Genomic DNA, 14,137 nt, shown 5'->3' with positions numbered 1-14,137 from the left:
GTTGCAAGTCAGAGGGGCACTATTTACATGTCAATAGAAGTGGGGTTTTTTCTGGTTTTATAGTTGTCTTAGGTTGTTACTCTCAGTTTAACCAACATAAAGTGAGTAGCTCCATTAATCACACTTCCACTCTCACGCTAACCCAACCAAAAGCATCTGTCTGGGTTGCAGTGTCAGCCCCAGCTCTGCAGGTTTCTGAGATCTGAAGATTCCCCCATGAACCCCTTAGGTCCTGCCAGAGCCTTATACCAGAATTTTAGCATAGCCCAATGTAGGTGGAAATTTTGTTATGCCCTGAATAAAGATGATAGAAACTGAGCTAAGAAGCTGTATAGAAGCACAGATATTTATGCAGCTTCTAGCAGCCTAAAAGAAACATGTACCTGACTAGCCGAAAAGGAAGCAAGGTGGGGGACAGATTATATATTTGGAATAAATGTGTATGCTTTTGAGCACACAGCATTATCACCTGATCACTTTTTTATGCTCAAACATTTCTAACTTCCAAGAAAATCCTACTATTTTGTACCACCAGTAGCAATGGTTCTGCCATGTACTGCCTGCCAAGTTTAGTGAATTTACTGCATTTATATCCAGCTTCTTTTGCATGCAGCATAATTTTCATGCTCAAGTTTATTTGAGTTTTAATCCTAACTGCTAAATCCAGAATTCCAGGACTTGGTCTTTTGGGGTATTGCCTTCTTGCACAGTTTAGAAAGCAGTTATGTGGAGGTCAACATTTGAACTAGGGACCTAGGCTCCTTTTATAGACAGTTAAGAAAACTGGGCACATTCAGGGTGCATTTGTTTGACCTAGTTTGAAAATCTGAATTAGGATATATCACGCCATAGGATGTCACCCTCACCTGATGAAAGCTTTGAAGGACTACAGTGCATGTAAATAAATGTCTACATCTGTTGAATAAATACAATCCTTAAAAAAAATTTGGTCATTACAAGTCCTATCACATAACTCAATAGAGCATACTCACTAAGTATGTATATTTGCTAATAGATGGCATAATTCTGATCCCAAGTTTCCCAGGTTGCGCAGCTGTACTTTATCAGAGATGCTGCTTTGGACTCTCCAAGCTCTCCCCTTCCTGAGGCTGCAAACAAAACCACCCTTCCACTCTGCCCACTGCTTCCTTCCCACATCTTTTCCTCCTTCCTCTTCTCCTTTCCTCTGCACAGTAACCTTCTGAAGACTTGGCCTGGAAATCCTTGTGAGGTTTTGTCTAGACTTGCCTTTTCTGATGTTTATTTTTGAGAGACCATTGCTTTAGTCCCAGGATTGTTCTTCCTACAGCAGCTCTGCAAAGCACAGAAAGCATTTCTGACATATACTCCGATGTATTATGTGACATGAAGAAACTTTTAACTGGTTCTTTTGAGTGCTCAACCTACATTCCAGCATGTATTTTATTTTACGTGTGTTTTATCTTCTTGAGTGACACAGCAGCTTTCTGGAAGATCAGAAATTAGATGAAACCGTGGGAGCAGAGAACAGTACAAAATTATTTCATTTACTGACTACAGAAAAGGGCTGTGGCTTCTGGTAAAGAGAACTCTTTCATAGTTCTTTTTTTTTGGTGAAGATTTAATGTTTATTCCTTCCTTAATTAAAAAAGAAGAAGAAAAAAACAACCTCCTGCAAGCTGATTCACTGCTCTGGAATTAATGTTAATGTCATTTGGTCACCACTGTCCTAAGAGAAAATGTCCCAAGTCCAGACAATGTAGTTGAAAGAGAAGCAAATTGTTACCATGCCACTAGGCTGAAATAGCCTCATTTTTTAGTTATTTTTAACTTACAGTGAATTTTATAATTTTTTTGTTTACTTTTTGGTATAAATAAAAAAAAGCTTTTTAACAATTGAGAAGGAAAGTTGTTTTTTTTTTTTCTGAGAAAACAAGCTGGAATGTGAAACTCAGCTAAATAACCTTCTCTCAAGTAGCAAAAGATAAATTAAAAATAGACATAACCATTAGCTATGTACTTTTTTTTTAAAGCCTGCTGACTCCTTCAGTGCTGCTCTGTTTAAGAACTGAGTATCACACAGCTTAAGGCACACGAGAAAGGTTTGCTTCATTTGCTTATCAATATCCAAGTTAGATCACAGAAGTCCATCCCTTCCTAACGCTGGTAACCGTGTGGTGGCAGAAGCTAGTGGCAGCCCTACAATAAAACACAGATTCAGAATATAAATTTGAGAAGATGCAGGCCTGTGACATTAAATGTAAATTTAGCAAGCCACTGGAGAAATAAAATTATAAGTTTTTCTCATTCTTCTTAAAAGACCAAGTCCTTCTACTACACGAAATAAAGGGTGAACAACAAAACACAGGCACTTCAGGACACCACATGTTGCTCGGTTGCATGATGAATTTCATCCCATTTCATTTGCACTTCCCCAGCTATCTCACTCCCAGACATTTTTCAGGAAACCTTCTGCTTTTGTTGCCTTAGACCCTGCACAAAGACATTTTGACCCTACCTGAACTCCTTACCAGAATTCCTGAAGGTTGTAACATGCACCTGTGGAGGTCAGGGCTGCATGCAGCAGCAATGGCTGGTGCCATCTAGTGAGGAGCTTCTGAATGCGTGCTGCAAATTGAGATTAGTCATCTGTCTTTCAGAAAACAGGCATTATTACAGTCCTGAAGAGACAGAAATAAAGTGGTGTGCTAATATGTTTAACAACCAAGCCTGCACAAACGTCAGGATTTTTTCTCCCAGATAATCTTTCTTTCCAGTGGCTAGCATTAGCTGTGTTTTGCCTGATGTTTTTATGTTTTCTACCGTTCCATGGATTGTTTTGACCTCTTTTCCCAGGTGGAATTGCAAAAATGTTTAAATCTTGCTAAAACAAAACACTGAGTTGCTGAGGTGGATGGAACAATTCAAACTACATTATCAATGCACAGCATAATGATGTATGGTGTAGATATGTACCAGTGTCTTCTGCATCATGGTAGATGTGCTCATCAGTGACTGAAGTTGTGCCCAGTGAAGCTTTGAAAGTGAGGTGTTTTAAACTTGGTTTATTCCAGTAACCACTGAGAAGTCTGGGTAAATAAAAATTTCATCTTAGTAGAGCTGGCAGGAAAGGAAGACCAGACATGTATCCCTGCCATGGAGAGATTATGCAAAAATAACCAGTTAAGACCCATAAGGTCTTAAACTTGTTTTGGAATTGGTTCTGTAAATAGTCAGAGGGTGTTGTGCGACGAGCTCTCTGGGGATCTGTCTGTACTGGGCAGCCTGGGACCGCCAGAAGCAGCCACTGGCTTGAAATGAACTGGTTGAGCTATGGCAGCAGCATCATAGAATCGTAGAGTCATTTTGGTTGGAAGAGGCCCCGAAAATCATCGATTCCAACCGTAACCTAACTCTAGCACTAAACCATGTCCCTAAGAGCCTCATCTGCACATCTTTTAAACTCCTCCAGGGATGGCAACTCAACCACTTCCCTGGGCAGCTTGTTCCAATGCTTCACAACCCTTCCCATGAAGAAATGTTTCCTAATATCCAATGCTCCGTGTAGTCTGCTTGTCTCTGCCTCTCAGCCCAAAGCTGTGAAACCCCATAGCTGAAGTATTTCTAGCAGAGTGTGCACTGCATGGAGCTGAAACCCCAAACCTTTCTCCTACATATTCCCCTCTATTATGGTCAATCCATAAACCCCTGGATTTATGCTCCAGGAGAAATGCCAGATGATATGCCCATCCCAGTCTGACTGTGTGTGCCGCTAGCAGGGTTTTGAGGTTGTTCCTTGTAGTTTTTGGGAGTGAGTGGAGCACTATGGTCATTTTTCAGTTGAGCTCAATGATTGCTTTACTATGCCTGCCTCCATTGAACCTGGCTCAGAGAAATGCAAATTCCTTATATTTAAACCCTGTTCTCCACATTTTGCCAGCATTACGCTTAAAAGCTTCTCTGTTTATTTCCTGTGTACCTACAGGGATGCTTTTTTTCTGGGCTAGCACTTTTACACAGTCACAGTATCACAGTGATACTCACAGTAATCAGCTCAGAGTGGCTCATTTTCCTTATAACCAATTTTATTCCCTGGTGAGCTGCTCTCTGTTCCGCTTACTGGTCTCCCAGTAGTGGGACTGCATCGAGGTCCTTGCTGTGACGTCCTTTCCCCATCTGTTCTTACAGGGACCATTCCAGGCTGAGCCCTCCTCCAAAAAAAGTCCTAGCTCCCACTTGACTGTCACGGTCAGATCAGCCTTCCTGCAGGAAGTGAACTTGTCCTTTCACCAATGACCTTTTTAAAATGTCAGGGACTTAACCTCCTTTCTTCTTGTCCACTATTAAATAAATGATGGCCTACAAGGATCATTTTAGTGTGGGGCATACTGAATCATCACATTCCATTTACCAGAAGCAGCTGCAAAATGGAAGTCTGTAATGAAATGTGGAGAAATGGGCTCAATGACAGTGAAGCCCTGCAGTAATTCTGATTCTGTCTCCTCTTTATTGTAAATCAACTATTTTTTCCTTCATATCTCCATGCTGGCAGGCGAATTTCTCAGCAATTCATGATGTTCTTGTATTTTAAAAGTTTAGGAGCAGGAACTGTCATTTATTGTATCTTTATTTGTATAGTACCTCAAACAATTGGTTGCTCTCAAAAGTAGTGTATTCTCCTCTACCAGTTTTGTTTCCACACTGTAAATTTACCAGTAAATTAGAAGGAAGAGATTATTGCAACATGTCATCTCTTGTGCTTGACTGATCCTAAAAGAACTGGAAATGACAGTTCAAGCTGCAAAACTTGAACATTCAGTACAGATTTAAAAGTCTGTTCAGAACCTTCTTAAGTCCACTGGGATTTAATTGCAAAATGCAGCTATTAAATTCAGTCGCAACCCCGACAGCATTTTCTTTCATGCACGTCACTGGACAAGTGACAATGTATATACAACATTACAAATATTTTCTGGGAAGATTTCCTCCAGGCTTCCTAAATTTCTGACCTTTGCTCCTGTCTGTTAAATGGCTTTTGCACATGGCTGGGCTGGCCAGATGAATTGTGCGAGACCTCTCCCAGTCAGCTGGAGTCGCAGGAAGAGCAAAGCAGAGCCTGCCCATTTAGGAGTGCAACTTGACATTGGGAGCTTTGCAATTCGTCTCAACAGCCATGGAAGTTTTGTGTAAAAACAAATAAAAAACTTCTCGTTAGCCTTTAAGATATTCTGTCAGCCCACTTTTTCCTTTTCCTTTTGCGTGCTTCCTACGAGGTGCTGGCCAAAGCATGCCACACGCGCTTCGGTAAGCCACTTAGCACTGGCCTGTAAATCCAGCAGTGGGTGACATGGGGCATTCATGCCATGCTCTAGATTTGGGAAGAGTTCCGGTTCACCCCAGCAAAACGGAAAGCCTTCTGCCAGCAAGCACCGTGAGCCAGAGCAGGTTTCTGCATTGCTTTATCATTTGAGGAGCCAACCCAGCGCTGGAAGGGAGGATGACCAGGGAGGCCTGCATGCAACTCTCCAACCTGTGGGGATACATGCACACCTAATCATTTTCAGGTTCCACTGCTAAATAGAAATATCATCCCCAAAGAGACAGAAATTCTTGCCGTTAAATATTAGACCCCATTTGTAAGCAATATGGCCACTAGGCAGATTTCACAGTTGAACATATTTTACTTGCTTGGGCACCAGAGATAGTGCTTTGTGAGTTGTCTAAAACATGACAGAGAGGGATAGCCTATTTGCCTAGATTTGCTTTTTTATTTTTTTAATTTTTTTTGACCTAGAAATTTAATCTGGACACAATTTCATGGCTTTGGAGAACTTTCTGGGGTTTCTGACCCTCCAAGAGCAGAAACAGAGCAGTACCATGCCTGGCACGTTTCATACAGGGGGATTTAGAATTCTCATAATTGAATCACGCTTTATTTGACTGAATCTTTCAAATTGGTTGCCTTTGCTTAGATCTCCTCAATGACCTTTGCAAAAGAGAGAACGTTCTTAGGTCATTTGCTAATGAAAAAGGGACATACTTGTTCAACATAAAGAAAGCAGAGTAAAAGCTGACAAGTCTGAGTTAATGAAGATTAACAAAGTTAATTCAGTTAACAGGCCAAGGTGCTAACTGCCTGAAGAATTATACAAACATTGCCATGATATTAAGTACTTTCCCAGCTCTGACTCTAGCTTCATGCTTAACTGGTCCCAGCAGGACCAATTCTCTTGTCTTTGTTGCAAATAATATTAAATAACCTCTATTCTTCAACAAACAAATGATCAGATAATTACCAGGAAAGCATAGGGAAGGGGCATTGGTGTTGCCCAGCTCTCTTCCTCATTTTCCATTCCTCATTTACTTCTTCCTCCACACCAGATAGGAAAATGGGACTGGAAGGTGGAGAGTGGTATTTGGTGTAGGGATTAAGAGATGTAACCACGTTCCTTGGAATGCCACCTTGAATATTGCAGCTCTACGTGGCCTCTGCAGAAAGCCCGGCAACAGAATTAACAATTCTGAACACAACCAGCATTTTATAAGAAATTGCAATTAAAGGTTTTATGTGCGTTCTGCCTCTGGCCTGCTGCTCACAAAAAGGGTGTAGGTGGACACTAAAGCGACGGTTTGCATATCTCAGGTGGATGAGTAGATTTTGGAATTTGCCTTCCTTTGCCTTTCGGGTATTTCAAAAACGAAGCAGCATTTTCAGTGTACTGAATCCATATTTTCCTTTTTTTGTGGAAGAAACATTTGGTTTCAGAACCTCTCAAAATTAAATTGAAACTGGAACCAACTCAAATCACTACAACCAAATTTGAATAATTTTTCTGTGTTCTTTGCAGGTGTATGAGATATGTTTTTATCCTTGTTGAAGGTTTCTTTCCAGATCTGGGTTTATGGGAAAGAACAAAATAGCTCACTTAATTAATCAGAAAATACTTCTTTTTCCTGATCTTGAAGATCACACTGATGAATATTGGTTCATATTTAAATGATTATGCTAGTGATTCCAATCAGCATTTTTCCATTTGTGTCAGGCAACTAAGAAAAGTATGTCTGCTGTGAATCTGTTTAAACAAGGATCTGCACCACCATGGGGTAACTTTTAGAGATTCACTGATTTTTAAAAAGCTATTGATGTGGAGAAAGATGCATCTGTAATAGCCCACTGTGGCTGGCATACGGAAATGAGCAGCTGCTTTTCAGATGCTTATGCCTCCTGCCAACACGAATCATGTTATATTTCATAAGTACTAATGTAACCTTTGTTGCTTTTCAGTTTGTTACCCTGAAAAAACATTGGCTTCCTAGCACCTAATAATCCACATTAGCAGGCTTAGTTTAGAAGTAGAGGTGCTGTATAAAGTTGGGCTTGATTGTAAGCAGAGGAGGGATACTCTTTCATGCTGACAGCTCAAACACTTATGGTGTCCTTTGGCAATGCTCCTAAACCATCAGTTTTGTCAAGTTAGTCATAACACTATAGCAGAAGATCCGTAGTCTAAGAGATCCATCCTGATGGCTTGTCCCGAGGAACTCCATGTAATTCGTTCTTCATACTGACTCATTCCTAGTTTTCTTTCAAGAAAAAAAATCGTGTTGAGTTTTGTACTTTGTTTGGCTAGGTCACCTTCTCAGTATGGACTCATTTGATATTAATACAATAAGATTTAAAATATAAAACCTACTTCAACTGTTGTGACAACCATTTTACACAAAAGCAGTGTGGAAAATTGAATTGTTTTAAAAACTAGGAGTAAGCTGTGTTTCAGTCACGGTGTTTGTTTTCAGGTTTACGGTATCAAGACAACTGTAGCATAGATAAATGTTAATTATAGATAGCATGTTGACAATGAAGTTTTGAAAGTGTTTCACAAATGGGCTTATCCTTCAATATGAGAATAAAATAAATTTTGTCGAATATCAATGAAGCATTTTTCAGTATCTTTACGACTTCATGAATGCCAAAAAATCAGGATACCTTCAGTTTCGTTTCTTTAAGTCCTCATTCTACCCTTCTTTGTTCCTCCCACTTCAATGGCATTAAATGAAGTTGAAGTATTATTCTTCTTGGACAGGGATTGCATTGATTTTCTAGCTCTTTTTTCCAGACATGGGTGAGACTGTATTTTATACTGAAACAAGGTGTTAATTTTTTTTATTAGCTCCTTTGTATAAATACATATTCGTTTGTTCATGTTTTCCTGTAATTCTTGCTTTGTGGGATATTGATGCTGTTGCAGACTGGTCTGTGAAAAATCTAATTGCGTTTTAAGAATAATTTCATTTGAATCTGCTTAATTAGAACATCTTGGTTAATGGTGCTTTACGCCATTGACGGATATTTCTCCAGAAAAGATTGTGGCGTTTTACTATGAGTGTCATTAGTGCTGTAGAGCATGCAAAACATATGTGCCTTTGGTGACACTACGTCTGGAACGGCTTTCAAATACTTTGGTTCACAGATCTCAGACATACTGTCACAACCCATCACTTAAACCACCATTGTGTCATTTTAAAATTATTTTTTCCCCTGTTGAGCCTTGTGATGTTGGCAGTCAACGGGATTACTTTTAAACAGCGTTTGAAGTGGCCCGAAGAGCCAACACAGCGCTGGAAGGGAGGATGACCAGGGAGGTCTGCATGCAACTCTCCAGCCTGTGGGGATACATGCACACCTAATCATTTTCAGGTTCCACTGCTAAATAGAAATATCATCCCCAAAGAGACAGAAATTCTTGCCGTTGAACATTAAACCCCATTTGTAAGCAATATGGCCACTAAGCAGATTTCACAGTTGAACATATTTTACTTGCTTGGAGTATAATTGGTTATGTTTGTAGGTCAGTGAGAATCACTCTTCAGACACCTTATTCCAAAGGAAACACTTTTTTTCATAGAGGAGCCGTGAAAATTCAAGTGGTGAATATTGATTTGAGTGTGAATTTCCATATATTGATTTTGTCATGCACAATGTGGTTGCTGTTGCTGGAGTTTCTCTGCGTGGTGTTTCTGGATGACATTCATCAAAGAGTCTGGCGTACTAGAATAGAAAGAGATTCTGTGTTTATTTTCCCTTCAAGAGACTAACTCCCTTGCAGCAGTGATAACTAATCCAGCTTCGTGCATCGCAACTGTTTGTAAATAAATGCTTTTTAATTATTTTTCTCAGGGCCAGCCCGGACTCCTTGGATCACAGGGGTTCACTGGACCACCAGGATTGATGGGGATCCCAGGACTGCAAGGTCCCAAAGGTCACAAAGGTGAAAGAGGACACCCAGGAATAGCTGGACCCAAAGGAGAAGTGGTAACTTTTCAATATCAGATGTTTTAGCTAATGAGCAAAATCCTGGGCAGAACATCTCTTTAATTGTGCTGTTTCACTCTAGGGACAAAGAGGAGTCACTGGATTCCCCGGGGCAGATGGCGTTCCTGTAAGTAGCCAGTTACCTCATCTTTGAGAAATCACCAACAGCAAATATTGCAGGATAGTTTAAAGCCTTTGTACTTTAATTAAAATGTCCGGGCTAAATTCTACATCAGCCATGCACACACTTTTAAGCAAAGGGCATTTGTTGAAGTGAGTGAAACTGCAGATACATACCAAGAGAGCAGAATCTGTGCTCCCTCTCATTCCCTCAGATAATTAAGATCCCTTTGCTTTGTCCTATGGAGAAATCCTCTTGTAAAGGGGACAAGAAAGGACGGAAATTTCCTGTGTCCCTGGAGGTTACCCAGCTAACTATGTTCTTTTGTAGGAAAGAGCTGTGAGATAAGTGCTTCACATCTCTTAAGTTTGTGAGTGAAGGACACCAGTGGGTCATTCCTTAATTATTTCAGAGTTGCAAAGCACATAGAAAGACCAATGATTTTAAGAATACTAAGCTTTATTTGCTTTATAGCTTGTGGCATGCTTGAGATAGTCTTAAAAGACTTACTGAACACTGAACAGTGTCAAACTTTGAACAAATTGACCAGGTCCATGAAACTGAAACATTCAAAGAGGGAAGCCGGGTAAAGTTCACAGCACAGTATTTTCCCAGCTTACACTTCTTTACATCTTGTGTCATAAAACAACAAAGAAATCTGAGTCACTGGAATCCCTGGACAGAGTTCCCAGGCTTGGGTTTCCTTTGTAGTGCTCCCTGACACCGGGGCCCCGCTCTGTGGCCCACGCATCCACATCCACTCTGCTTTCTCCCTTTTTTGTTTCCAGAAGAGCTCCCTATTGAGTTCCAGGGCTTTCTCTCACACACTCTTCCTCCCCTCCCTCTTTCTCACTCTTAAAGGAAAAGCAGAAGACCCTCTTTCCCGTTCTTATTAATGCTTCTGTAGCTGAGGATCTCATTCACCTCGCCACATCATACTGAGTTGTTTCTAAGTGCTGTGTTTTCCTTGGAAGGAGAGTAAATCGCTCCCCTGTGAAGTTCTGTGTTGCTAATATTACTAGAGCTGAACCGCTTTTCTTACCCAAGCAAGTTTTCTTTTGTAGCCCTTCCTTCCTGACCTCTGCACATAAATCCCCTCAGACAGTACCCCAACCTTCATGTTCACTGTGTTCTGTCCTCAAGCTCTCCTGCCCTTCCCACTCAGTTATGCTTTCCAACCCATTTTCTCAAGCCAAGACATAACATCAGAAGGCAGATGGGCAGATGTGTGAACTGTAATGGCACAGTGTTAGATGTGGGTCTGGAGACCAAGAAAGGGTGGTGGCAAGCCCAAATCTCGTCTGCTTGATGGAGCTGGATAAGGACGTAGAGAGACTTCTTTGTCTTCTAAGCAAGGGAACTGAAGCAAAGAGAAAAATCTTGTTCCAGATGGAGGAGAAGGGAGAAATGTTTTGTGTTGGTTTTTGTTTTTTCTGACTAGAAGAGAGGGCTTGTCAATGGCAAATTTGCTTCTCATCAGCTTCAATGCTAACCAGAAGCAACAGCAATTAAGGTGGATGTAAGTACACCATTGAAAATCTGGTTTGAGACAGGACTAACTTTTCAGAGGCTCCATGTGGAGATTTCGCAGTGGCCCCAGGTCCCTTACTTTGAGCCGTGCTGTTAAATTCCCATCTCCATACTTCCAGCTTCATCACGACATTCACCCAAGCTCCAAAAGCATCTCTGACTTTTTCCCAGCTTGGAAGCCGTTCAAAGCCAGCAAGGAACCTTTCTTCCCACTCTTCCAGTGTGAAGCACTGAAATACTTTACAATCCCAGTTCTTGGTGGCTCCCTGTGCAGCAGCCTCATCTGGCTTAATTATCTGCCTGACAGAGCCTGTATTGAACATAACTTTCTTACCCTTTCTGAAAGGTCCTTCACTGCTCATTTTTTCACACTGTCTGGGGCATCTGGTTCAAGCTGCAGCTATATTAAAAAAGGCACTGTCTGTTTCTGTCTTTGAAAATCATAGTTTCCCATGGATCCAAGCCTTGGGCTTAATGTGAGAATGTCTAAATACTGTGTGACTACAGGAAAAGGAAAACTAGAAACAGATGGATAGATAAACACTTATTTTTTTTTTCCTCAACAGGGTCATCCAGGGCAGCCAGGATCAAGGGGGAAACCAGGTCATGATGGCTGTAACGGGACAGCAGGTGACCCTGGTGACCCGGGAACTCCTGGAGTCTCTGGTTTCCCTGGTACCATTGTAAGTAGCTGGCAGTAAGTAAGTACCTAAATCTTAAGATCATTACTGAAGTGAGATTCATTCATGTGTGTGTTGGAAGCAAATGGGCCATCTCTTAATGGAGCTCCCATTTGACCCAGAAGAATATCCATGTGGACTTACTGTGAACACACTGCGCAATTCTTAGTTATTGTATTGCAGCCAGGGCTGAGAGGTCTGCCCAGAACTATACCTGTCACATAGGTCCTGTGGAGAGATTACTTCAGGAAAACTTGTACAGCTTTATCCAACAGTGATAAAGCAGATTAAATTCAGAATTCCCAATGGAAGTAACCTTCTCCTTCCCCACCCCATGGCTTTCTGTGGTGCGATATACCTAGCATCACGCTGAGGTGAGCAGTGGAGCTCCTGGATTTACCACGGCACATGTCAGCCCTGAGGAGCTGCCACTGCTGCTCTAGCTCACAGGTGTGACCCCGTAATATCACTCCTGGGTAATGGGGGGTTCTTCCTCTGGAATAGGAATTTCATTCTTTTGTGTACTGTGAGGGTTTACACTTCATTTTTAAACTATGAATTTCTGCAGTTAGGCATAGTCTCTGCCTCTAGACAGCAGTATATATATACTCACGAAAACCCTGACAGATATTTTTCATTACTCTTAGCTGTTTATGTGTGAACATATATGACATGAAAGCTTACTTAAATTATTTTTTTTTGTCATCTCCAGGGAGTCCAAGGACCAAAGGGCCAAAAGGGAGAGCCCTACATACTGCCACCAGACATCGCAAGCCGATACAGGGTACGTCTGTAACTCCTGGGAGTTACTCATGCTCAGTACTGTTTTACAAGCAGATGCTGGAGAGTTAATTTTGCTTACAGTCTGACAGACATGTCCCAAGAGGCCCACTTTGATTCTGTGTAGGCTTTGCAAGGCAGCTTCTGCTTTCTCTGGTTACACCAAAATCTATCTGATATCCAGGAAAAAAAAATCTCCACTCAGTCATTTGCAAGGAATTCCAGCCTCCAGGTGGATTGCAGAGGCACTGGAGATGTTGTAGTTCAAGTATTACCCTCTTTATTCAATCACTACCTTCATATTGTGTTTGTCAAAATTATTCCTTTGCCATAGGTTTGTCCACGGAATCATTTTATTTAATATATTTAATCCTTTCTGTATAATTTTCACACAGGAATTTGGTTGACTTGGGATATAAAATATATTTCAATATATTATTTAGTTATTTAGTAAACCCCAGTATTTCTGTGGGTGCTTTTACTGTCTCTAATATTTAAAACTTGTTTTGTAATCACTTGTAGATTTTTCTCGTATATATGGTGTTGTATAATTTGAAGGTATCAAATAAAGATAAGGTTACATATGCTGTTGGAGTATATATTGTGACAAATTTATGTACAAAGCTACATCTGAGCTGTACTCAGCACAAAAGGGATCTGCTGATATCTTTTATGTATATTTTGTGCCAGTGATGAGTGCCAAAATAGGTTTTCCTGTTGACATATTTGTAAGTTGCCTGTATTTTAAATTAAATCATCTTTTCCTTTCAGAAACTCTTGAAATCTGCATTTGTTAGTAATTAGGAATGACTGAGTATATTGTGGCCAAGGATGGGGTTACACACCCATGAATGAACACACCTGTGTTCATTTCAGAAAGCGCTTGGTTCCACACATTATTCTGTTAACTAAACTCAAATTAACTCAATAGTTAGGATGCTATTCGAAATTATTAAAGGTGTCTGGACTGAATACTGCATTATTTATGGGTATTGGAAGGTCTTTGCACTAGAACATTTTTGGATCCAATGTCCAAAAACATTTCAACATGTACTGCACTTAAAATATGTGGTCACTGAAAACAGTATGTTCCAAATGCTTTTAGTGACTCAGAAGAGAATCAAAATGATTTGGTAATTCCCATGCAACTCATGAAAAATGAGTGTGTACATTTGAGCTGAGGTTATAGCCCTAATTAAACCACTAGTTAGATGAGATTTTTCAAAAATTAATTAAATGTGGTCTGTTTTCCATGTCAGCCTTGTAGTTGGGATCATTAACTTCCCTTGCCAACTTTGTACTCTTCTACTGTATAGCAGGCAACTATATTTTATATAGAAAGTACAAAATCTGTGTGGCCCACATTCAGTTATCTCAACACCTGTATTGAATGCATCTGATGCATCTGTATGTAAGGGTTTGTATAGTATTGTATGCTACGATTAGTTTTTGGAATGATAAAAAATTATTGAGTGAGAAAAAGATTTTATTCAATTTTCTGTATAGTATTGATTACATTTTTTACTTCTGTTTTTTTTAGGGGGATCCTGGGGATCCAGGGTTCAATGGTTTTCCAGTAAGTAGTATTACAGCAAATGGGATAAAGTGTCAATAGTAATTGATACAGGAACAACATTAATTGATGCCTGGGTTTTTTTTCTTTGTTTAAAGGGACCTCCGGGTACACTGGGTATTCAAGGACCTGTTGGTCCAAGAGGAGAGCGAGGAAGGCCA

General features: G+C 40.4%; 1 protein-coding gene across 1 annotated transcript in view; it reads left to right on the top strand.

Annotated features, from left to right (window-relative positions):
• Window positions 1–14,137, top strand: part of COL4A2 (collagen type IV alpha 2 chain) — a gene marked incomplete at both ends in the record, with an annotated part of 147,662 nt that overhangs the window by 88,316 nt on the left and 45,209 nt on the right. The window contains 6 exons of the mRNA XM_080363860.1: window positions 9,158–9,292; window positions 9,375–9,419; window positions 11,510–11,626; window positions 12,336–12,407; window positions 13,944–13,979; window positions 14,075–14,137. Coding sequence (XP_080219986.1) covers window positions 9,158–9,292; window positions 9,375–9,419; window positions 11,510–11,626; window positions 12,336–12,407; window positions 13,944–13,979; window positions 14,075–14,137 — 468 coding nt within the window. The remainder of the gene's footprint in view (window positions 1–9,157; window positions 9,293–9,374; window positions 9,420–11,509; window positions 11,627–12,335; window positions 12,408–13,943; window positions 13,980–14,074) is intronic.

This window comes from Nesoenas mayeri (assembly GCF_963082525.1).
Source record: "Nesoenas mayeri genome assembly, chromosome: 1".
Lineage (NCBI taxonomy): Eukaryota > Metazoa > Chordata > Aves > Columbiformes > Columbidae > Nesoenas > Nesoenas mayeri.
The sequence above is the reverse complement of the archived record's forward strand: the minus strand, read 5'-3'. Positions and strand labels throughout refer to the sequence as shown.